The sequence below is a fragment of the Pteropus medius genome, unplaced genomic scaffold, assembly GCF_902729225.1.
Source record: "Pteropus medius unplaced genomic scaffold, Ma_sr-lr_union100, whole genome shotgun sequence".
NCBI lineage: Eukaryota > Metazoa > Chordata > Mammalia > Chiroptera > Pteropodidae > Pteropus > Pteropus medius.
Window position 1 is genome coordinate 770,620 of NW_024351543.1, and position 26,389 is coordinate 797,008.

At 39.5% G+C, this 26,389-nt stretch overlaps 1 protein-coding gene and 1 long non-coding RNA gene across 2 annotated transcripts in view; one reads left to right on the plus strand and one right to left on the minus strand.

The window, feature by feature from the left end:
- The first annotated feature begins 19,679 nt into the window (after window positions 1–19,679).
- On the plus strand, window positions 19,680–25,235 carry LOC120586624 (uncharacterized). Its single transcript, XR_005648763.1, has 4 exons — window positions 19,680–19,783; window positions 22,584–22,675; window positions 24,385–24,438; window positions 25,152–25,235. It is a non-coding gene; the product is annotated as an uncharacterized LOC120586624 (long non-coding RNA).
- DRD3 (dopamine receptor D3) overlaps window positions 20,745–26,389 on the minus strand; it is a 37,142-nt gene continuing 31,497 nt past the window's right edge. Inside the window, exons 6-7 of the mRNA XM_039842991.1 lie at window positions 22,231–22,513; window positions 20,745–21,023 (exon numbers count right to left, since the gene is read on the minus strand). Coding sequence (XP_039698925.1) covers window positions 20,827–21,023; window positions 22,231–22,513 — 480 coding nt within the window. The 3' untranslated portion in view covers window positions 20,745–20,826. The remainder of the gene's footprint in view (window positions 21,024–22,230; window positions 22,514–26,389) is intronic.

Genomic DNA, 26,389 nt, shown 5'->3' on the forward strand with positions numbered 1-26,389 from the left:
AAGACTGAATAGGCAGGCCTTCTGGCCTTGAGGTATAGGGTGCTTCTGGAACTTTGCTGTAGCTCGGTCCTGGCTCCCACTCCAATGGGGAATAGCTGGCACTAACTGGCATGTGTAGCCCACAGCATCATGCTATTTTTTATCTGTAAGTCTGTCGGTGCTCAATGTGAGTTGTTATTTCATGTCCCCAAATCCCTCTCACCCCCAGTTTGCGGACTGTACTCATATCCTGAATGGTGTTGAAAGGTTTTGAGTCTATGATCAGTTCAAGTGGACTTGGGTAATCAATAAGAGTCTGAGGTTTTTTACATAACTGGAGGAGAGAGGTTTTATTGTTTTCTGGGAATAAAGAGAAAAGATTCTTCTAAAGCAATTTTAAACCAAATACTTGTGTAATTAAATTATTTTAATAAAAACTGCAAATAAAGACCATCAAAAGGTCAAGATTAGAGTGTGTAAGCAACTCTCTTATCCAGGATGTTTTTTTCTGTTGAGGCAGCTTGGAGCTCACCGAGAAACCACAGAGTTAAATGATTATCCTGTGCCTTCCTGATTAGGAACAGGCTGCTCTCTGCAGTTTGATTAGTCTCGCTCCTAGCTACGGGATTACAGCTTATTAAAACTGACAGTGCTGTGTAGGGCAGGAAGCCAGGAAGGTCAAACTTACTCGCTGAGCCAGCCACCAGCAAGGCTCTGCCTTTACCTGAAGGTTTGGTGTAATTGGCATTCATTTTAAAACTTCATTTCTTTCCTTTTTTTTCAACTTTCAGGTCTCTTGCTCATTTGATACCTTTTCTCTCCCTTCTTCATGAGAGTGTCTGACTTATAACCACATAACCTAAATAACAGTGAGCAAGAAAAGCAAGCCCAGTATAAGCAATGTGAATTAGAGTAAACATAAGTCCTCGCTGGCCACACAATCTTGGTTTATGTCTGTGGTCCAGGCATAATTACTAACAGCACCCCCTTTTACTCAAAAGTTATATGGCCACCCTAATGGGAGTGGTAGAGATGGCCAAACTAGAGAACGGGCACCCCATCTACATGGGACAGCTGCTACCCACTCGCTAATTGCTGCTGTGGGTCCATTGTTGTCAGATCTTCAGTCTCTCAGAGAAGCCAAAACTATGGATTTTCAGGTGAAATTTCACAATTTTTAAGTGCTGGTTCGGTTTTAAGAAAATATTTTGCTAGCTAAACAAAACCTAGGTGTGCCTAGTTTGCAGGCTTTGGGTTAGAATCTTTGAAAATTTGGGAAGGCATTTTTAGCATTCTAAAATTTCTCAGCGACTCATAAAATATACAGAAAAAGCACAATAGTCTCTAGCTTCTGCAGCCGATTACAGATTGCAACATTAAGAGATCCCCATGTCCTCCCAACTTCATGGCATGATCCCCACAACACTCCCAGAACCATTCTAAAATACCCAAAGGGAAGGTAAGCATCATCTTGTTCAACCTACTTCATGTCTGAGAACTGGTAGGCCTGGAGAAGAAGAGCTAGCAGTCTCTGTCTTTGCTCTTAAGGAGACTAAACACACACATATTTCTTTCAAGTTACCACTTTGGCTCTTCTACTTCTTATCCTAATTTCTACTAGGCTGTACCCTTCCAGGGTCAGCATGATTTCCCAGTACTCACTTTCCAGCGATCCTTTCCGACTCACAAAACTGACTTGTACAAAGGACAGGAGGGTTCCTGTTGCACCTTCCAGCACTAATAGCAATAACTCTTGCTGACACAGTGAGAGTTCAATTACTGTTTGTCAAGTGAACGAAAATTCTCAGAACAGTTGAGGCATTATCTGCAGATTTTAGCCAGCTGAGCACTGGTTAGAAGTGATTCGCACAGCAGTACGTGGCAGGGCCTAGGCTGAATGTCTCGTCAGTGGTAGTTTTATCTCCTTTATGCCAGGCAAGCTCCCAATGACCTGACATTTTTTTCCCTGCTTTTACTGGGTTCTGTTTTCTACCATTAGCATCCTCTAGTGCTGGCCTCAAAGCAATTTCCCCGGCTCTGACAAGAGGAACTCCGAGTGAACTTTTCTTTTATTCTCATTCCTCGCAATCCACTTTGAGACCAGGCTGAAGTTGCCAAGGAGTTCAAACGGCCCTGTGCTTCCTCCAGTTTGATTCAGAGATTAGCACATCCTCTCTGCACACTCTCCCTAATGTTCGCCTCTTTTCCTGAACTGTTGTTCCCTGCTGTCTGCTCCTTTGTCTGAGAAACACATTTTCTCTTATTATCACCTTGTTCCCTGCCCGTTTCTGATGGCTTCAGCTTGCCTCTTAACAAAATCAAGATGTTGCTATTAATGGTCTTCTCTTTCTTAACAGCTTAGAGTCACTTTCTTTTATTTAGTCCCTTTTCCCCACTTCCCTCCCAAACCACATAATCATCTCTGCTTCAAATAAAAGTTTCACAACGATTTTTATAACTACTGCTTTATAGTCACTATCCATAAGGCATAAGAGGGAGGAGATAATAAGCGGGGGAGAAACCAAAAGGTGAGAGGGTGAGGGGTACTCCACTAACTGAGAAAAAAGCATCATTAGGACTCTCCTTTTGTGAAGAAATTAGGCAAGATTAGCCCTCGAGACTGAACAGTACAAGCCCAGTGGTCTGGGGAAGTTTTCTACTAATTTTTATGGATGGAATGGGAAGCTGGTCTTCCCTCTAAGGTTCTGTTTGCCTTCCAAATTGTTAAACTATTGCTTAGAATCATCTCATATCATTATGTTGGCCATAAGTCTTATCATAAAAGTCAATTACATGACCACCCCTCTAAAAAGCTAAATATTCACCCACATTTTCCAGAACTTTCTATCCTCTACTCTTTTATTTTGGTTTAACAAACTTACGTAACATTTCCATCACAATTCCATTCATCATTCTCCGTAACGCCAGCTGAAGAAAACACAAACTATCCAAATATACTCAGTTTCCCACACAATAATTCCACATCAAAAGAGAAGAGAGTGACAGAGTATATTCATTTTTTTTTCTTTTTTTATCCTGTATCTGATTTTGGTTAGACCCTCAAATTTCATGTTGTTTAAGTATTAAAGTTGCTTCCAGTCATGTTGAAAAAGTTAGTTCGACTTTTCTCTCCCCTTGAACATTCAGCTATTACCACAAATCCAACACTTCAAGAACCAGATTTATTCAGTCAAGCTGGTTCCCCAACTTCCTTGCCTCTGTCAATGGCACTTGTCTTCCAATCAATCCAGCTGGGAAACTTATTCCATGGGTAAATGGAATAATTCATAGAAGATGTGGGGATAAGATATTTCAAGTGAGAGATCAACAGGAATCGATGACTGGCTCAGAGGATGCAGTTAAGGAATGATTCAAGGCACATTACCACCCATTCTTCCCTTATTACCTTCTTGTTTTCTCTCACTCCTCTCTTCTTCCTTTAGTTTTATCATTCATTGCTACTGTGCTCAGGTGTCATTAATATTATCTTCATTGAGATATTCTCTGACTAAAAAACTTCACTGGCTCCCCAGTGCCATCCAGAGCAAGGCTCGACTGGCCGATGAATTTCTAGGTCTATCTTAATATGACCCTACCTAATCCTGTGTGCTTTCCTATTTGTCCCCAATGGTCATATCCTAATCCTACCATAAAAACTCGACTTTTCTAGAAACCTAGACTCTCAGGATTAGAAGAGGAGGGTCTTTTTGGCTTTCTGTTTTCACAAAGGCACCAACAACCAGAGTTCTGGGCATTTGGTTTGCTCAGGTCCTCCAATTTGTGAGTCTCGTCTCCCAACCAAACTATCAGTTCTGTGAGGGAAAGACAATTCCTCAATATTTTCCTTGTCTGCACCTCTGCTCCTGCCTCAGCTTGCAACATATATGTCCACTGAAATAATTAAAGGGAGAATGTGTGACTACTTTCTTATAGTATGTCCCCTGTTCCCTTATTTTTAACACATGGCTTGTCCTGTTCCTCTTTTCATTATAATTTGTTTAATACTTCCTGTGCCTTAGCACATTACTTTCTTTACTGCTTGTGGCAACCCTCTGGAGTTGATAGTCTTCCATTTACAGAGAAGGAACCAAAGCTCAGAGAGGTTAAGTGACTTGCTCAAGGATACAAAACAGAAGACCCAGTGTGGACTGTGATTCTGAAGCCCAGGATTGTCCCATTTCACTCCCTGACATCCCTAAATTGTTTTTCTTACACAGCGCCTCTGCCCTCCTCTAAGAACAAAGGCCGAGAGTAGGTGGAGGTCTATGCCAAACTCCTGTGATCGCCTCCCCCGGTTGCCCTCTGGGCCACTCCCATAATTACTCCTTGCTACTCTATCTAGGACTGGTAAATCTAGAATGATTTAGTAACTGTTTCTTTTCTCTTTTTGGTCACAGAAATCTGTAGCTACATTTTAATGATGAGAGGGCTGAGGAGTGACCCAGAGATGGTAATTTTGTTTTGGTCAAAGACTCATACATTTACATATAAATGAAAAACAAAAGGACATGTAAATTGTAGAAAGGGGGAAAAATAGCTTAGTCTTTGTCCTTGTCAGAAAGAGAATTTTTTGGTGACACAGAATATAGAGCCAGAAGGAGTGTTACAGATCGTCAATCCAACACTCTCATTTTATAGAGGCGGAACCCAAGCCCAGAGACAGTGTGACTGACCCAAAGTCCGACAGGAAATGAGAGCCGAGGCTGGACCAGGAGTCTAGGTTTCTTTTCTCAGTGCTAGCCCTTATCTACGTCCATATCTCTTGTTTTGCCTTGATGCAGCCCAAGTACTCTAAAGCAGCTCCTGTGTCATATACTAGATGTTTGCGATGGTTAATTTTATGTGTCAGCTTCTTCACTGGATAGGGATGCAGAGATAGCTGCTAAAACTTTATTTCTGGGCCTGTCTATGAGGGTGTTCTGGAAAGAGCTTAGCATTTGAATCAGTAGACTGAGTAAAGAAGATCTTCCTCACCAATGCAATGAGCTTCATGCAATCTGTTGAGGGCCTGGATAAAACAGGAAGGTAAAGGAAAAATGAATTTGCTCTCTTACTTGAACTGGGATGTCTGTTTTCTCCGCCCCACCCCCCACCCCCCATCTCCCGCCCCAGGACATCAGTGCTCCTGGTTCTTGGGCCTTATAATGCGGATAGGAATTTACACCACTGGCTCCCTTGGTTCTCAAGACTTTGGACTGAAACTACATGACCAGCTTCTCTGGTTCTCCAACTTGCAGATGGTGGATCAGGACTTGTTGGCCTCCATAATTCTGTCAGCCAATTTCTAGAATAAATTTTCTTTCTTTCTTTCTTTCTTTCTTTCTTTCTTTCTTTCTTTCTTTCTTTCTTTCTTTCTTTCTTTCTTTCTTTCTTTTCTTTCTTTTCTTTCTTTCTCTCTCTCTCTCTTTCTCTCTCTTCCTTCCTTCCTTCCTTCCTTCCTTCTTTCTCTTTCTTTCTTTCTTTCTTTCTTTCTTTTCTTCCTTCCTTCCTTCCTTCTTCCTTCCTTCCTTCCTTCCTTCCTTCCTTCCTTCCTTCCTTCCTTCCTTCCTTCCTTCCTTCCTTCCTTTTCTATTTGTTCTGTTTCTCTGGAGAACCCTGACAGACATTATTTTACTATTCCGGCAGTGACTATAGTCTTCCCAGCTGCTGGGGTAATAGTGATTGTTGAATACAGAGGTCATTCTGTTTGTAGATACATTTTTAGAAGACCTCATTGACCTCATTATGACCATGGGTATCATGGGAGTTGGCAAAGATGTCTCAAGCCCGTTCAGAAAGATCATGTAGACCAAGCACTTTCCAACACATTATGCCATTTATAATCCCCTCTCTGGCCCATGCCCCTCCTGTAACTACAACAGGCCCCACTACTTTCTATGGGTTGCTGGTCAGTATCAGGTTAGGGGAAGGGTGAGCAATGCTGTTTATATTCCAGGGCCCAGGGCCCCATCAGTGATCCTATCTTTTCTTGTAGATCCTCAATAGTCTGAAGAATTCTGTTCAGCCAAGCAGTACATAAAAACCAACCTCTTGATTAGAGACTTCACATATCTTGGCACCAAGGATGTTGCTCAATCACATATATCCTCACCATCCTAATTCCCTCAAATACCTAATATTCATTTATTCATCCAGTGAAAAAAATCTGCCCACTTCCAACTAAGTGTCAGGCACTTTCAACATGTGGGATTCAATGACAAACACCACACAGAGAGTACCTGCCTTCTTGGGACTTACAGACCAGGAGCAAACCCCAAATTTATATATATTCTACAGCGTTAGAAAGCTTCACTTTGCTCATGTAATTTATCAAGTCATATCCCAACCACAAAAATAGACAGTTAAACTATCTTATGACATAAGAGAATATAGAAAATCACTAGATGACAATATCTAAGGATGAAGAAAATCAAAATGTTAGAATTTTTTTTTTCTATTCATTGTCAAAGGCCTAGGACAGCAGGCCAAAATAGTGAGTCGAATTTGCCTCTTAGCTGGCTGCTTGGATCAGCTCACACTAATTCAGTTTGAGTGGTCTTTACTTTAAGGCTCCCAACAAACCTATAATTCCAATTTTGCTCCCTCACTTTACCTCCCTTAGCAAATCCTAAGCAAGACCTGCCCTTATCTCCACTTGCCCCACTCTATTTCAGTCTTTTAGACATCTTCGTCTTTGTAATATTTTCGAAAATTAGATCATCTCAGGGGACAATAACATTTTTAATCTTATAAAGCACCCCTCTTTACTAAGCCTTTACTTTCTCTCCATGTGTGTGGGGATAGGGTAATTCTTGATTTAAAAAACTCAGTGCTCAGTGTTCCTGGCTCAAAATCCTCCCTAAAGACAGTTCATTTCTACTTAGTTTCATACTAAAAAATTCCACCCTTGATATTTTCAGGCAACATATCTATGATTAAGCACAAATAGCAGATATTCTTTTATAGATAGATCATGCTTTCCAATTTATATTTTCTTATACTTGATTTCTTTTTTTCAACAACTCTCTAGACATGCAGAGATCATTGCTCTCATTTTATTCTCAAGGAAGCTGAGGCATGGAGATTTCCTCCTTAGAGTTTTTCAGCTAAAGAAGGTAGACTTAATTGAAGTTGTTAGAAGCAGGACAGTTAGGAGTTGGAAATCCCCAGCTGTCAAGAGTTACAGACAGATACAGCCAACTCCCTGTAGAAGTGCTTTCTTCACTGGGCTCCACTGATGGACTTCTTTGGCGGCAGGTGGTAGGTGAGTTTGCCTGGTACAACGAAGGCTTGCTCTAATGTATGAACAGAAAGTATTTCAGTTCAATAAAAGCAGAGTCTGGGAGAGAAGCCCAAGGGGCTCTACATGGATCCCAGCAGGAGGAAGGAAAGAAAGGAGAGGGGAAAGGACAGAAGAGAAGAGCTGGGGTGGGGAGTTGGGGGGTTGGGGGAGGAGGTGGGGTGGTGGTGGTGGAGAATAAGTGACAGAGAAAGAAAAAGGTGTGAAATAATTCGCCCTAATTTGTCTTTATGAAAATTTGATATATGAAAATTCCTGCTTGAAAATGAGATAAATAAAGAAGTAATTATTTGCATTACAAATTAACTCTCCACTTCAAAAGAGTATTTACCACAGGTGTGATTCTGTGATGTGAGACTTGAGAAAGGAATATGACTTGGGGGAGGTGGGAGATTTAAACAATAAGATTCTGATTATAATATAATAGGAAATAATCCCCTCATAAAGGGAGAGACATCTAAAGAAGAAGGTGGTTGTACAGGGAGTTCACTGCACAGCTCAGGTTTTTAAAAGGACATGAACAAAAGACAGATTGAGGGGATTATAGATAAGCTTGAACACAAAAGACTGTCATGAACCTTCAAGAACAGAATAAAGGAGGCTAAAGTCAAGAATAAACCTAGCTTTCCAAAAGTGCTAAAGGCTGCTGCTGTAAGGGCCCTGAAAGCTTTGCTTGGGGTAAAGAGAAGCACAAACACAGAAGACTTGCTCTTTGAGTAAGGAAGGTGATATAATGTTAATGAAGTTAAGTAGTTCTTACTTTTTTTTATTGTTTATTTTGCCTCTGTTTTCTCCAACGTTCAAAAAGGTGAAAATTGTATTTCTCTTAGAGAGACAGTGTGGAAGGAGTATATTAATATTAACCCACTTGGGCAAGGAATGGAGATTCCCAGAGTCTGAGCATCAAAGGCAGGAGAAGACTTGGGGGCCCCCAGGCCAAAATTTGAAAGGAAGGTGCTGAGGACAAGATATAGGAGAGAGACAAAGCTGGGAAGATGGTGATCTGTTCCTCTCCCCTTCCTCACTCTGCTCAGATCTTGGGTGATTTCCACTAAAACTTATTAATTACTTAGTGCGAATGGATTTCTTATGGAAATAAAAGGTGGACTCAGGTTGGCTCCCTAGGGGACCTGGGGAAAATGAAAAATCAACTTTCAGATGCAGGAGCCAGAGGAAAGGATATGCCACCTTCGATTTTGAAAGGAAGGTAAAGTGAGAATTGAAGTCCTACATAGGTGAGAAGGTAAGAAAACATGGAACCTCTCTAAGTAGATTTAGGTGTCTAGAGTTAGAGGAATTAAATGCCAGGAAATTGAAATAATGTGCAGTGCAGAGGGGTTGTCAGTAACCCTTTGGGGATTATGGCAAATGGGAGAGGTGCCTGAAGGCAGAAGGCTTTTCACAAAGGGGAACAGATTAGAATATACCAACTATGAATCAGTAAACCCTGCCAATCATTCCACTGCAAATGATCAGTTTAAGGCTAAGCCAATCCTGTATTCCATTTCCTTTGCCAGGATGAATTTTGGAGTGCTACAGTGTCTTAATCTTGGTTAATAAGACACAAGGACAGGTCTGCTGGGGGTAACAGGCAAAGAAATAAATGAGGGGAGTAGTTCTGTGGCTGCCATTGGCCTTTTTTGTATCAGATAGGACTCCATTATTACCTCTTACTCTTGGAGGTGGGGGTGGGGAGACACCGTGAGAGCAAAGCTAATACTCTGAGGTTAGCAGAGAGGTGAGCTAGAAAGAGCTTAAATCCATAATGACATTGTTTAACCACTGAAATTGCTAGCCTGAAGTTCATATTACCCATAGACTTCTTCATAAGTGATAATAATAAACTTTCTCATTATTCAAGGCAGTTCGAGTCAAGGTTTTCTAATATCTGGGGCAAAGAAATCCTGACCAATAGAATGGTATATATATTATTCGACTAAAACTTTCACAGATATTTACAGTGTCCTTGATATGAAAGGAACTCGTGGGCCAGAAAATAATAACTGTACTGTAACTATACTCATGGGTGTCTGAGTGGTGAAGAACTATGCAAGTCCTACAAATATTGTCTGACTATGAGGATTCAAGCCTCAATGTTTTATCAATAACATGACAACATTCTCTTTGATGTCTTCTTCCATTTTAAGATAATTCAAATCTCAAAGAAAGTCTGATACAGAAGGTAGAATTAAAATTCAAGTGACTTCATAGGCTGGAATGCTAGGATAAAACCAACAAATTGAATAAATGACAAATACAGGATCCAGCACCGACTCCAAAAATCTACTCCATAAGTTCAAGATGAGTGAGACTTGGTTTTGGTAGAACTTTAATGGGAAACACCTGGGAACTTTAGCTAAGCATGTGTAATGGATGTTATTGTCTCCTGCCTCAGGACTAAGGCAACAATACCCCCAGCTGTGGGAGAGAGGTATTGGTGGCCAATGGCCAATGGCTCTCAACTGAATTCCTGTTCAGGAATGGTCCTCAGCTGAAGAGAGCCACACTTTCCATCCCCCACCCCCAGTTGCTCCCCCCACCCAGTTAGACCTCTTTCTTGAAGATAGCTGCTTTTAATATTGATCAATATGGATCTGGTCCATGTGCCTAAGGGCAGGACAAATCTGAAGGGCTATCCCAAATCCAGAGAACCCTATGGGATCTGCTGAGACTCTTGTTACAACTGAATCAGAGTGACTTAGATCATATGACCTGGTGGAGCCTATGGTATAGGAAATATCATTGATAAGAAAAATGCTATGTAGATTTTATGACAAGCTTCAATAAGAAAACCCAAATAGATCCCTAGGATTCAGAAGTGAGGCAAGAGAACTCCTGGCAATTTCTATCAAAATGAATCACAAGATGAAAGAGTCCATTGTAACAACCTTATACATTAAGAAACTGGTTGATCTCTTCAAGAGTTGAGCCAAAAAATAGCTCCTGGTAAGCTGCTGGTTCTTATTAGAAACAGAGCATGTGGCCATGGGGTACCAAGTGTCCATGCAGCCAGAACTTCTCATCATAAGTTCTGTCAGACCCCCAACAACAATCATAAGGAAAAAAGTCATACATCTGGGATCAGGCATGAGCAGAACCAGAGAGCACAAATAAGCTGCATCATAGGTGACCCAGGCTTCTATGTCATCCACTGTTCTTGTACTGGTGCCTCATCCTTAGCTCACACTTATGGGTGCATGGAGTAAGGGAAAAAGCTGAGTTTGGTTTATGGATAGGTAAGATCAGCATGTGGTTGCAAGCCAACAATAAACCATTGCTGTACTTCATGGGTATAGCCCTACTCATGGGTATGTGGATAGGGATGAGGGGAATTCTTCCTAAGGACAAAGCCTCAGGCAGTATGCCTGTCAAGAGAAATACTTTGAGGTAAAAATATATATCACTCATGGGCAGTAGTGAATGACTTGGCCAGTGGACGCTACAGAATCTAGGAAACAGAATGTTTTAGCTAGTTGATGTCAGCCATCTTCTGTCAGTGCTGGCACAATAAGCACATTAATGAACTAGTAAGTAAGAAATGGAGTCACCCTCCTAGCAAGGCTAATTGATCTTGGTCACTAGGAGAAGGTAGTTCTGCTCTTATATAATGGAAACAGAAAAGAATACTCCCTTGCCCAATTTTGATGGTAATGGACATGAACGACATCTGTAGCCTGAGAAATGGTGGCAAGAATAGATGATATGCATGTCCCAGAAACATGGCTCTCTACCTGCTAAGTCTTTTCTAATTATTGCCACTGTTGAATATCTAGCCTGCCAGCAGCAGACACCAGCACTGAGCTCCTAATATGGCTCCAACTCTTGAAGAGATCAACCAGCTTCTTAATGTGTAAGGTTATTACAATGGACCCTTCCATCTTGTGATTCATTTTGATAGAAATTGCCTGGAAGTGACACATATTCTAGTATGGATTTACTTTTCCTACTCACACAACTTCAGTTCAGCCAGACAGTGTTCATTTTACATTTGATTCATCGGAATAGAATCCTACCAAACATTGCATTGGACCAAGGTAATAGCTTATATTAGTGGAGTTATAGTCAAGTGCACATGACTATGAGATTCACTGCTTCTATCACATATTATACCTCCCAGAAGCTGCTAACATAATGAAATGTGCAACGGCTTGTTGGATGCACAACTGAGCAATCAACTTGGAGATGATACCTTCTGATAATGTGGCACCAGACTTCAGCCACAGTGTACACCCTAAATCAAAGACCATTATGTATCACTGACCTAATTAGTGGATCTGGGAAGTAAGAAGTGGAAGTAGAAGTGCCCCTGCTTAGAGTTATTCTCCCTGACCCACTTGAAAAATTTTGTCCTTGTTCTTGCAAGTCTAGACTCTGAAGATTTAGAAGTCTTTATTCTTTTTCTTTTTTTGAATAACTTTATTGAGGAATATTTCGCATAGTATATACTTCACCTACTTCAAGCATATAATTCAATGATTTTTAGTAAGTTTATCAAATTGTATGCTCCTCACAATAAACTAGTTTTAAAACATTTGCATCACCCCAATAAGATCCTCATGCCCATTCCCACTGGGCAACCACTAATCTTACTCTCTGTCTCTTCAGATTTGCCACTTTTGGACATTTTATATAAGCAGAATCATACAATATATAGTCTCTTGTGGCTTGCTTCTTTCACTTAGTGTAATGTTTCCAAGATTTTTCCATGTTATAGCATGTATCACTAGTTTGTTACTTTTCATCGTTGAATAGTATTTTGCTGTACGTATATATCACATTTTGTCCATTCATCACCAACTGATAGATATTTAGGTTGTTTTCAACTTTCGTTTATTATAAATAATGCTACAAAGAATATTAGTGTGCAAGACTTTGTGTTTTCATTTCTCTTGGGTAGATGAAGAAGAATCTACTAGCTGATATGGTAAATTTATGTTTAACTTTTTAAGAAACTACCAACCCATTTTCCAAAGTGACTGCATAATTTTACATTCCCATCAGCAAAGTATGAGGATTCCCATTCTTCTGTATCCTCTCTAACATTTATTATTATCTGTCTCTAATGACTAATGATGTCAAGCATCTTTTTTATGTGTACAAGTAACTTTGTATCTTCCTTAATAAAATGTCCATTAAAATACTTTGCCATTTTTTTTAGATTGTGTTGTCTTATTATTGAGTTGTAAGAGTTCTTTGTATATTCTGGATATAAGTCCTTTATCAGATTTGTTTTTTGCAAGTATTTTGCAAGCCAGTCTATTGTTTCTAAATGGTGTCTTTTGAATTGCAAAGTTTTGAATTTTCATAAGGTTCAATTTATCATTTTTTCTTTTTTTATGGTGCTTGTAGTTCATATCTAAGAAATCTTTGCCCATCCTAAGATCTTAAAGATTTTCACCTATGTTTTCTTATAAAAGTTTTATTGCTTAGTGCTTACTCTTAATTCTGTGATTCATTTGGAATTAATTTTGGGGTATGTGAGGTATGAGACCAAACTGATGTTTTTGCATACGAATAGTCAATTGTCCTAGCACTATTTATTTAAAAGGCTCTCCTTTCTTCCAAAGTTTACCTTTGTTGAAAATCAGTTGACCATGAATATAAGAATTTGTTTTTAGACTTTTAATTCTGTTCTATTGATCTATATACCTATGTTTATGCCAATACCATATTGTCTTGACAACTGTAGCTTTATAGTAAGTTTTAAAATCGGGAAGTAAATATTCTCCAGCTTTGTTCTTTTAAAATATTATTTTGGTTATTCTGGAACTTTTGCATCTCCAAATAAATTTTTACAATGCTTATAAGTTTCTAGGAGAAGATCCTTTGAACTTTTGAGATTGCATTACATATATAGATTAATTTGGAGAGACATGCCATATTAACAATATTGAGTCTTTCAATTCAAGAAAATGGAAACTTTAAGTCCTTGTTCTTTTTATTTCTTTTTAAAATTAAGTTAAAATTCACATAACATAAAATGAACAATTTTAAAGAAATAATTAAGTGGCATTTAGTACCTCTATCTACTGTAACACTACCTCCATCTAGTTCCAAAACATTTTCATCACCCTAAAGAAAATTATGTACCCATTAAGCAGTTATTTTTTGTTTCCTCTCCCCACACCCTTGGAAACCACCAATCTCCTTTCTGTCACTGTGGATTTGCCTATTCTGGACATTTTATATAAATGAAGTCATATAATATGTGACCTTTTACGTCTGGCTTCTTGCATTTAGCATAATGTTTTCAAGGTTCATCTATACTGTAACATGTATCAGTACTTCATTTATTTTTATAGCTGAATAATATTCATACATATATGTGTATATTCATACATATATACCATATAGATACATATATATACCATATACACACACATCAAAGTTTGTTTATCCATTCATCTGTTGTTGTGCATTTGGATTCTTTCCAAACTTGTGGTCATTATAAATAGTGCTGCTATGAAAATTTCTATGCAAGTATTTGTTCAAATACTTGTTTTCAATTCTTTGGGGTATACACCTAAGAGTGCAATTACTGGATCATACAATGATGCTATGTTTAACTTTCTAAAATAAAGGTCCTTGTTCGTGAAGGAGGAATATGTCCACTATAGGATAAGAATCCCATTTAGCTTTAAGTTATGGCTTCCACCTAGTCATTGGAGCTCCTTGTGCCAGGAGACCAACAGGCAAGTGATGGAGCCTCTTGGCAAGGATAATTGAATCTTGATGCTTCAAAAGAAATTAGGGATGTTTTTATATGATGGGGACAATGAAGAATATATTTGATACTGGGATGATCCACTGAGGTGTCACTTTGTATTCCCTTGTTTAATTTTGATGGCATATGGATAAGTCAACAGCCATGACATGAGAAAGTCACAATGTCCCTCAGCATCACTCCACCAGGTAAACCACCTAGACCAGTGGAGTGCTAATCAACAGTGAGAGGAATCTTGAATAGATAATAGAAGAAGGTAGTGATAGGAATTACTATGGCCTTGAGACCCGTTACTGTGGCAGAGATTATAGTTCATTCTACTAACCTTCCACACGAAGAAAGACCAACTAGATTCCTGATGAATGTATTTCTAAAATTTAATTTATGAAGAAAATGGAGCCGAATGGCATAAAAGTAAACTGATGGTGCACCATTCAGATCCCCCCTTCAAGACTGAGGAATTTGCTCTTCTAGTTGCTTAGGAGTGTTGATAGCTAAAATCTTTCAGCTGAAGAGAGACTCCTTGCCTACGTCATGCTTCCTTTCCAGAGGCATGCATACATGCAATTACAGGCTGAGGCCATTAAGACCCTGTCCGCTCCAGAACTCCCTGTAGAATCAAGGTGAGTTCTTTGTGTGACTGCATCAAGTCCTCCCTCTGCTGAATCCAACTTCCTTCACATGCAGGTGTTGATCCCTAAGGCATATTCCATTAAATTTATCTGTTAGGCATACAAATCTCCTTCTTAGAGTTTCAATAAGAAGCTAAAAGACTATGTAATTTGAGTTAGGTCATGAAACATTGAATATTCCAATCATGCAAAGTGAGTCCATGTCACTGTGAACTGGTTAAACAACATTTAGAAAAGTGTATTTTATTTGGGACCTCACATTTTAAGAGAAACACTATCAACATGACTACTTTTCCTGAAGAAAGCAACTAAGATGGAGAGAGTAAGAAAATACTTATAGTAGAGATATAGGGATTGAACCCTTGGAGAACTGTTTTTACCCCACAAAGGCTGTCACTGAGAATATGGAATAGAGGTTTCTGTTCTAAATGGGAGAATAGGGACCAAAAGGTGAATTTTATAAGAAGGCAAATATGTGCTTAAAGGAAGGGGACATTTTTTAAAGGATAACCTGTCACATGTCTTGGGAAGAAGTGAGCCAGCTTCTTAACACAGCTGGGTGATCATGAATCAGAGATGTTGGAGAGAGTTTCTGCAATAACTATGGGACCAGGCTAAAGTCCCTTTCAATTCTCAAATCCCATGATTATAAGCTGTGATAAATTGAAAGCTTATTAAGAATCTTTAACATGGAATCTTATAGGATCTGTGCAAAGCATAATTATATCAGTTTTTCTTAAAGAGAAAAATGCTCTCTTCCACCTTAGACAGTCTGGAGTGGTGCTACATGGAGCAAGAGAACTACATGATATTCCCTCTTAGCCTTCCTCAATTGCAATGAGTTTGCTGTTGAATTCCGTCCTCTCCACCCTTTTTAAGACACAGAGAAGAAACTAAGGATGACCTTTGAACAGTTTTGACTTTTATTAATGAGCGTGTTTGTATGTGTTTAGGGCTCAAAAGATGATTTAATCTTTCTAGAATTATTTTTAGCTTGTTTATCGTAGTTTAGGAATCCAGACATCACTTTTACTCATAAGAAAGTTAAGCTCCAGGAAGTCTGCAGACATGACTCAGGTCACTAAAGGAATTCTATGCTGAAACTGGAATCTAACCTCTTATATTCTGAATGACATAGCTTTTGTACATTTCCCCAAGTCATCCAAGTTCCAAGTCCTCTTTTTTCAGACCACTTTCGCCATATTTTATGAATTGATTTGTGTCTCCCCAAAAGATATGTTGACGTTCTAACCCCTGGAACCTTACATGTGACCTTATTTTGAAATAGTGTCTTTGCAGATGTAATCAAGTTAAGATGAGATCATATTAGATTATTTGCCATCTGCCTACTGTTGGATCATGCCATATTTGGGCACTTGGCTGTGTGAGCAGAGAAAGGGTGCCTTGTTAGGGAAGGTCCATTTGCCTAACAATCTGACTATAAATTCAGCTAAATATCCTGGGCACTTTTAGGGCACAAGAAACAAGAGAAAAATCAGATTTCATGTGAGAGGCTTAACAAACTGTGCTAATAACTGGAGACAATTACACAATCAGCAAAGAGAAAGGTGGGCTGTGAACCAGAAAGGTGTGCTAGAAACAACTGCTGCTTGGAGGAAGGTGAGGGAGGAATAAAAATAAAAATAAATAATAATAATCTCTTAGATTATTTATTATTTATTAGAGTTTTATAGTTGACAAAACACTTCTAATACATGATGTTATTTAATCTTTAAGTTGTTTAGTGAGGAAGGCTAGGCCTTCAGGTTCCTCATTTTACTAATGAGAAAGTTGAGGTTCATGGAGGTTAAACATCTGTTCAAGGTCACTTGTCTGTGGTAGCACTAGAACTCTAGCCCTTGACTTATTTTTGTTCATTGTCTTTCCTATAAGGTGGTTCAGCCTGGCTCCCTCTCTGAGGCACATTTATCCTCAGAGGCCTATGGCCATCTCTTCTCTCTTCCCAGTACCCAGCAGACTGCATAGAGCAGGGACTTGATGTACAATGATGGGATCATATTTGGGTGATTAATTGAGGTGAAGGTGGGTGGTGCAAGAGGTCCCAGGTCTTGCGCTTGGCACAGACTCCTGAATTCTGCCTCTGCCAGTGTATACTACAAAGCAGAGCTGACACCGGCATCACCCTCTGTGTCAGGAGGTAGTCATGGAAACTCACTCTCTTCTTGATGTGAAGAGAATTAGGTAGAAAGGAGGGATCAAGTTAATTGCCTGTCATCCCCTCTCTGCTCTCTGTATGTTGATTCAAATTAAGCTTTTTCAGTTTCCTGATGTCAGCAGATACTAAATGACCTGAATGCAGGTCTGAGAGTCAGGACCTCCAGGAAATAGCCAGTTCTGAGCAAATCCCTAATCTTTTTGCCTGTCTGCTTAGTTCTGACCCATGCATTTGGGAAAACAAATCTCTTTGCCTGACCTCCCCTGATTTCTGACCCGAACTGTCTGAACTGCCTTAATTTTGACCATTTGTGACTGTCCATCCATTCAGCTAGCCATTCCCCCTCTGTAGAGAAAAGAACAAAGAATTCAGACTAAATTCTGAGTTTTTTGAAATTCACTGTAGCTCAGAGAAGTAGTTAAGTAAGTCAGCCATGGATGTTCTGTGATGCGTGTTGCCTATAAGGAGTGAAACGGAGGCAAGATCTAGAGATCTTCTGTGAGAAGTGTCACCACCAGCTCAGCTGGCACCTGACAGAGCTGGAGGAGACCTCCAAAGATGAGGCTCTTTTCTTTCCTGCCCTATCCCTAGGGTTCCTTCTCTGCAGCCAGATGGAACTATTTGAGATTCCTTGCATGCTTCTTGTTTGTTTTTTCTTTAACTCTTCAGAGGTTTTCTCTGCCTGTAACAACCTATTTACTTTTTAATTATGTCTCAGGCCTGACAATGCCTCTCTAGGAAGCCTTCTCAAAGGCCAAATATGGGACTTCAAAACACCAAGACCTTCCTTAACCATAGACAACAAATGTGCCATTACCGCACACATGAATTTTACCTCTCCACTAGACTACACTCTTCTGGGGGCAAAGACTATGTCTTCCTCCATCATGTTTCTCAGCACCGAGCATAGGACCTGGCACCTAGAAGATGATCAATCAAAATTTATTGAATAAGTGATTGATTTAGTATGAGTAATGAATGGAGTTTTGGAGGTGGGTGTACTGGGAGAAGGAATGTTGGTTGTAATCTATTTGGATTTCTGTACTATTTGCATTTCACTCAAATAGTACAGCTATGAGGCTTCTTTGGGCTTCAGGCCTTTGTTTGCCCCAAGGACACTGCTCTGCCAACATCTCTCCTGGATTTTTGGCCATGCTGGCTCTGAAAGTAGGGAGCCCTGAGGTTAAGTGTGCTGGTTCATGGTGGAAACTGTGGAGGCAGAAGGGGTGGAATGCAGAATCCTAGGATGAAGAGGCTGAAGTGAGGGCTTGGAGGACATGTTTGCAATTCTCCCGGGAGGCTCTTCCTGGATCAGAAGGAAATTCTGGGAGGGAGATGTCGTCTCCTAATTGACACTGTCCAAGGAAAAAGTGTCTCTCAAGCTTAACGGTGAGGGTGACAATATGACTTTCTCCTCGTATCTATATGGAGTTTACAGTTTTTATAGGGCTCTCAGGAAAGAGCACTGAACTAGGATTCAGTAGATTTGAATGCTTGTCTGTCATTAACCAATGTGGGACAACAGTTCTGGATCTCAGTTGGTTTTTTTTTTCCCCCCTGTAAATCAGTGGTCCTCACCCTTTTCGGCACCAGGGACCGATGCTCCTATGAGAATCTAATGCCTGATGATCTGAGGTTGAGCTGAGGTGGTGATGCTAGTGCTGGGGAGCGGCTGCAAATACAGATGAAGCTTTGTTCACACCTCACTTTCTGCTGTGCTGCCCAGTTCCTAACAGGCCATGAACTGGTAACATCCATGGCCCGGGAGTTAGGGATCCCTGCTGTAAATAAAGGAGAAGGTAAAACCAAATGCTCTCTAAGGATTGTTTAATGATTCTATAAAAATTAGGACATAGATTTCCCATGAAACTGTTTTGGAAATTGAAGTTGGCAGGAAAGTGAGAGCAATGCCTTGGGCTGAGTTCTTAGGAAAGCCTAGGGGCGGAGGTAGATGGAGTAGGGTGAGGCTCTCCCAGGGATCTTTGTTCCACCTTTTTCTCCCCACCCTTTTACCTCTCTGGCTGGCAGCAGTGTGTCATAGTGGTTAACTGCATGGACTTGAGAGTCAGGTAGAAGTACATTTGAATCCCAGTTCTGCTGCTTTACTGTGTGTGACTTGGGGCAAATTTCTTAACCTCCCACTGCTTCAGTTTCCTCATCTACAAATAGAATTTATCTTCTTAAGGTTATCATTAGGATTGAATGACTTGATATAAGGAAAGGATTCAAAATATTTGCTATTATTCCTCACAAATATATTAATATCAATGCTGTTTATGACTCTCTCCTAGAACTCTGATTTTGACATGGAATTCTGTGATCTTTTACCCCACTGTCCCATCTGTTTGCTGTTGATTTTGCACAGAAAAACCTAGGAATCACGTACTTTTACTTCTTCAGAGATTTAATTGTCTCAGTCTCCATTTCTGCTTGCACTATAAACCTATTGAACTAGACAGCACAAGGTAGAAGCGCTAGTGGACAGACAGAATTTCCTACTGAGTGACAATTATACACATTGTTATAGACAATAACATTAAAGAAATTACCAGGAGTAACAGGTAACTGGCTCACTGAGCATATATATTTCCTTCTTACACACTTAAGGGTTAGAGGAATAAAGATGGGCAAAGGTTCTTGTGCACTTTAAAATTTTAATGGCACTGCAGCAGGTATCTGTCATGCCTATGCACGAATAGCTCTTAATAGTGAACTTATTGAAGTTCAGGATGATAACATTTCATAAGTTATCCATAAATGGTACCTTGATTCTGTAATCAATACCAAATAGCTTCTGTAGGTGAAAAGGTAAATGGGAGAGTATTCGAGTTCCTTCTAAATGCAATTTTGAATGACATTTACACATGACTTCTATATACCTTTAAGCTCAGTTGATGGGGCTCTGCCTAGGACTTTACAAAGACTGTCTATATGATGGCTTTGGACATCTACCCTGCCTGGCGTCTCAGTTCTGAGTTCCTCTGGCAGTTCAGGTGAGTCCCTACTGCCCTTCAACGAGTAAATGAGCAAACATAGGAGCCAGTGGTGGGCTCCTTGAGGTCAGGATCTGTCTTATTTATTGTCATATATCTAGAACTTGGGAGGTGATTGGCAGTTTGCAGACACTTAATACTTAATGAGCTTCAAGGTCCGAAAGTATTGGGTTTTTGTTAATAGGAGATGGAGATGTTTGGGTAGAAAAACCTTACAGCATTATGAAAAGCATATCTAAGGCATGTTCTGAACCACAAGTTTCAACACCGATGCTACAGTGGGAATTGTCATTCTTTTTTACTTAACATTCACATCTTGGATTATTCTGGAGTTGAGAATCTGAGAGTAAGGGGATGAAATCAAGGGGGCTTCTCAGCTAGAGCTAAAGGTCAGGGGTGGCGAGCTTTGAAATGAAGCCCAGGTCCCAATATGGGACAATGTCTCCTTCGGGGTGAGGAATTTCCCTCACCAAATGTAGCCAATCAGATTCTACGGAGAGGTAGAAGCACCGGCCTTGCCATTATATTTCAGGATACAATGAATGAAAGCAGTGACCGAAAGGGAGTGGGCCCACAAAAGTACAAGGTTAGCTTGACAGTTAATTAGAAGTTTGAAGGAAGAGAGATGGGCTCTTCTGCAAGATGGTTTACTGGCTGAGATTTCAAGGACCCCTGGCAAGTTGAGAATTATGAGATCTGTTCATTTTTCCTTTACTGTAATGAATCATACTTCTGATGACAATTTTGTGTGTGTATAGAGGCATGTTTTATCAGCTTCTTTCTGAATTATTGCTTATCACTCAGGGGCTTCCCAACCACTTGAAGATTGCCAGGATGAAGTTAGATTTTAGCTGGAGAGGTAGAACATTCTGTTTTGGAGGAAGCCGTTGTTTACACTTGCCACTCAGGGATGTCCTGCTCTAGGAGTCTTCTTCCTACTACATGCCAGAGGACATGGCAGTCTTTCTGAGCAAGCCATGGCCGCTGGCCCAATGGCCTGGCAGCTAAAGGTGGGCAGCTAAAGGCAGGTTCTCTGCTCTCCTTCAGCAAGACAGGATCTTGAGGAAGGCTTTGCGGAACTCAACATTGAAAGTGGTATAGATCACGGGGTTGAGGGCACTGTTCACGTAGCCCAGCCATGTTGTGGCACTATAAAGCTCTGGAGACACGTGACATGCTGGGCAGTGAGTATTGAGAACGTGGGTCAAAAAGAAGGGCAGCCAGCAGACAATGAAGGTCCCTAGGTTGCAAAGGAAGAGAAAAACTGGGTAAGAATTTTGCTTACTCATTTTATTATAACATGAAAATGACACACTTGTTTTTTATGTGCTAGCTACTATGCTGGAAGTTTTACATACTCATTTAATTTTTTTTTTTATTTCCCAGTAAGGACTCATCAAAATATTACTTTTCACCTCTCTTTCCCCATTTAATTTTTAAACCAACCCTAGGAGGTTTAAAAAAAAAAGTAGGTGTGATTGGCTATTTTTTTTTTTTTTGATGAGAAAACATCAAAATGCTAATGTTTTTAATTCATCTTAGGCCTTTGTTCCTAAATCAATTTTCTAGTTTGATCTTTAGGTAGTTCTTTACTAGTCTTTTCTGCTTCTCAATTAAAATCAAATATTTATTTAATATCTAGCCATCAAGACATGATCCTAGGTGTTGATAGGAAAGAAGACCCTAAAGATGCAACTGACACAGTTCCTTCTGTTGAGGAGACTACATATAGGGGTTCTCATAAAGTCTCAATATATGAGAAGGTGAAGTTTATCTGTGATAATGAACAGGATGAATTGCCTTCACTAACTCTATATGGTACCTGTGACTTATCAATTTTTTTCTTTATTTAAATAAGTGTTATATTTTTCTACTACAAGAACTACCTCTGATTTTAACTATTATGAAAATTTGGCAAGTACGGAAAATCAGAAAGAAGAAAAATAACCACCCACAACTCAAAAGACAATCACTTTTGACATCTCGGTGAATTAATTTTCAGGGTTTTTTTTTACTCTGTATTCAAAATAATCTAGATATTATCATATGACATGACTTTTTTTTTGCATCCCTGTTTTCTCATTTACTATTTTAGAATAAGTAGCATTTATTAAATATCTAATATGTGCCAGACACTTTAATTATTTTTTATTTATTATTTGATTTATCCATTATAACTCCACATGATAGACAACAAACACTATGAAAAAACAGCTCAATTAAGTGACTTGAATTTCATAGTTCATAAATGTCAGTCTAGGTCTTGTGATTTCCACCAGTTAACATTTATTTATACACAAACCCTTTTCAATTGTATTATACAATTTATAAATGTTACAGTCATTGGATTTCCAATTTCTGTCAAATGTGGTTACCTTAACCCTCTGCCAGTTGCAGTGAACTCAGCCTAACCCAATTCAGTCTAACTCAACTTGACCCAAACTCACCGAGCACAATGGCCAGCATCTGGGTTGCCTTCTTCTCCCGGAGTGGCACTCCTCGAGGTTGCAAGGGACCCAGCTTCAGGGATGTTGACAATCTGCCATTGCTGAGTTTTCGAACCTCTAAACTGAGCTTGGGTGCCACGGTGGGGCTGAGGGAGTTCCGAGTCCTCCCCTCCTTTTTCAACTCTCCCTCCCCTTCTTGGAAGCCTGGTGGCCCAAAGGCAGTATCTTGGCAGATGCTATAGTAACGCCTCAGCTCCACATGTGCCCGGCTAGGGGAGAGGGGCTGCAGTTGTGACAAGAGAGGGTCCTGACATTTCTGGGGATATTGTTTATCTTCTGAATGTTCCTGAAAGGGAAAAAGAATGCAAAGAAGGAAGAGGAAACCATCACTGTGTGAAAACTGCAGAGGGCGCATCTGAGAGTGGTGGGACCATGGAAAGTTAAGGTAAATGAAATCTGCTCCGACTTTCCACTAAGAAGCACCTACCACAGAAAACATTTGAGAATCATAATGATCCCTGGAAGAGGGTAGCATAGGATTATAGCCTGTCCTTTTAGAGTTAAAATGGCTTGGATATACAGAGGAACAAGTTAAATCATACCACTGGGATGTAAGCAGCAAAATCTGGAATGTGGGAAACTCTTTAAGACAAATGACTCAGCTTCTTCAACAAATGTTGTTGCAATGACAACAATGACAAACTTATCAGTTACAAAATATGAGTCTTATTTGAATTTTGATTTAAATAAACCAACTGTAAAAATTTTATATGACAATTGAGAAAATTTGCACATTGGATATTTAGTGATATTAGGAATATAGGGCTATTATTAATATATTTAGTGTGATGTGGTATTGTGATTATATGTTTTATAAAAGAGTTCATATCCTGTAGAGAGTCTTACAGAAATATTTTTTGGTTGAAATACTATGATTTTGGGGATTTGCTTCATAACAATGTAGGTAGGAGTATAGATAAAATAAGATAGGACATGAGTTGATAATTACTGAAGATGGCTGATGGCTACTGAAGGATTTGTTATATTTCTCTTTCTACTTTTATTTTTGAAATTTTCTACAATAAAAAGTTAAAAAAATAAAAGAAAACCCAGGATTTTCATCTCAGCTTTTCTATTTAGTAGATGTATCCTTGGGTAAGTTAATTAAATGCCTCTAAGCCTCATTTGTAAAACAAAAGAAATTGGGAAAAATAGATTTGGGATGAGTAGTCCCAGAGTAAAAAACCAAAGATAAGATATGTGGATATTTCTGCTGTTGAGGTGGATGTGTGTGTTTGCTCATATGGCAGATAGGGCTCTTGAAAGTCTTGCATTAGCCTCGCTTCTTTCCATGTTTGAAGAATCAGAACTGTCAATCTTGAGTAGCAGGCAGAAATCCTTGACTTTTATTACCGAAGACATAACAGCCAGATATTCACTCTCCCCCACCTCCTTATCAGGCACATAAACCAACCCCAGCCAGTTAGAGATTCTCAACTAAGACCTTGAACTGGAGCTCATGAAGCAAGGAGGTTTCAGAATTCATCTAGCAGTGGTGGCAGTCAATGTCCAGTGTCTGGCTTTCTAGCCATGTTCTTCCTTAGGCATGAACAGCCTAAGGAAACTGTTCAGCCTTGCAAAACTGTTCTTCGGCCTTCTCATTGAGTCTGGGCTACTTGATATTCTTCAGTAAACTCCTTTGTCTACATAAGTTAGCCAGTGTCAGCAATAAAGAACCCTCACTACTCTCTCTTTAGTTCAAGGAATCACAATCATCTAGACATACTGTACTAGTACACTCTACACACTCAGAAACATTGTTGAATCAATGCAAGGGGTCTTTACTATGACATAGTATTTTAAAACTGTGCTCTATAGAGGTATCCATAGGGATTCTAGTATAAATATGTATTTTTTAAATTTTGGCTTTGATGGATTTTTCTAGTAATTAATATAAGCATATTGTGTTTTATCTGAATGAGCATGATTATATTTATGATTGTGTTGGCTTCTAGTGATCTTCTGAAAGTGACAGTATTTAAGTTCTAAAGCATTATTCCTAAGAATAGGGGACTGGGGACAAATTCTTGAGAGTGCTTATGAAATCTCAGATTTGAGAACACAGATCTAGTATACCTTGTCTCCATTTTATAGATGTGGAAATTTGGTCCTATAGAAAGAAAATGATTCTTCCAAGATTATATATGGGTAAGTATATTTTTCACTCTGCAAATCCTTATTACTACCTCCATGACCGACATGAGGAAACACTAGATTTCTTTGGGTGTGGCTGGCAGAGCCTTGTATTACCAGATGGCAGGACAGAACCTATTTCTTCACACTCCTGGCAATACCAGTCCCTTGGTTCTCTAATATCTCCTTAGTAGTCACCAGTGTTTTTCCTTTTGGACTTACACCCTCCTCAGATCTTAGATCTGCTATAGCCAATTTTAAACCACACACACACACATACACACACACACACATACACACTCTCTCTCTCTCTCTGTTTCTCTCTCTCTCTCCCTCCCTCTCTCTCTCTGGATTTATCCTTTATAGCAAGTCTCTGCTACACCAGACTTGTGTAAAAAGTAGTTAATGAACTATACAGAGATTGGACAAGGCTCAGAACTTCATCATTGTGGGTTTTTGAAGCTTTAAAACTTGGCTGTGGAGTTCCGGGAGAGAAATACTGGTCTTACATTTAACATCTTCAGGCTCCATTCTGCACTCTACTTGCTTGCAAGCAGGGCTAGCTTGAATTGGAAGAACAAGGATCATGGTGACCAAGAAATTGTCTTGTTTTTTCCCATAGTCAGTGGCAGATAGGGCACTTGAATGTCTCACATTAGCCTCCTTTCTCCGATTTTTTTGGCTCTACCCATGTATGTTTCATTAATGCCCTGTTTCTTCTAATGCAGGTGGCTCTGGATGGCATCCTCACACCACATCCAAGAGTCTTTGGCTCCAGTCATTAAGATCTCTCCATATATATATATAGTGACATGCTTCCTGAATATCATTTGATGATTCCTATTCTGAAACTCAAATCAGGCAGGATCTCAGATCTGTTCTATATGATAGATACAAGTGTGAGATTGGGGTTAAATTGCATTTTGGGATGGAAATAGAATCAAGTCAAGCCAGCATCTTAAGAAAGTTCTCTTATTCTTTCTCTATCATTAAAGACATGGCTTACTTACCATTTTCCCTGTGGCATCTGATGGAAATCTGGCTCTTATTGAAAACTGCCGAATGGGGTGCAGCCGAAGACAGGAAGACTAGGGTGGGTTAGAGAAGAAAAAGTTGTGGGTTAAGCTCTACACAGTTGAGCAATAGATGACAATGCTTTGAATACAATATGTTTATATCCTCGGCCTTGGATCTTGACTTCCTGTTTCATAAGGACCAATATTCTTGTTTTACACAAGCCTTTGGACTTCAACTTTGAGAGTCTCCTTCAGGGTGATCTAGACATCCAAATGGGACCTGTCTGAAAGATCAAATTTATTTCTTACTTTGTCTACAAAGCCCTTTCCTGAGCATAGTGCTGTCTCTCTTCTCATAATCTCAAAGGTATTTAATATTTGTGTGCTCAGTTGTCTTCACTTCACATATGGCAAACATCCTATTCAGTTTAGGGCTGTTCATTAACTTTGGGTGGAGGTGTGCTTTATTTACTTGTCTAGATTCTAAGCTCCATGAAACCAGAGGTTGTATAATATTCCTGCTGTCCCCTCCCTAGAAGATTTCTAATAATTGGTAGTCATGCATTCATGCTTCAAGTATATTATGGGCAAACTATTGAGACACTGGGCATCTGGATAAGCAGGAGTTAAAGCCCAAGAAATTGGACTGTCTATGCTGAGGCAAAAACCTTCCTTTTCAGAGTCTAATAAGACCCCAAACTAATATAATATTGAACGTAAACTGTAATAAAAAAAAAAAGATCCAATAAATGCATCATCAGCATCCCATTCTACCAGCTCATCAATACCTTGATATAGGGACAGATCTAGTAAGGAAAAGAGATTTCAATGAACCCCAATGATTCTTGGAATAAGTATTAAGGCCAAAAAGTCAGTCTTGGGAACCTACCAGCAGTGCATGATACAACTGCCACACTAAAACTTTAAACCATGTGACATCTGAACTGCTG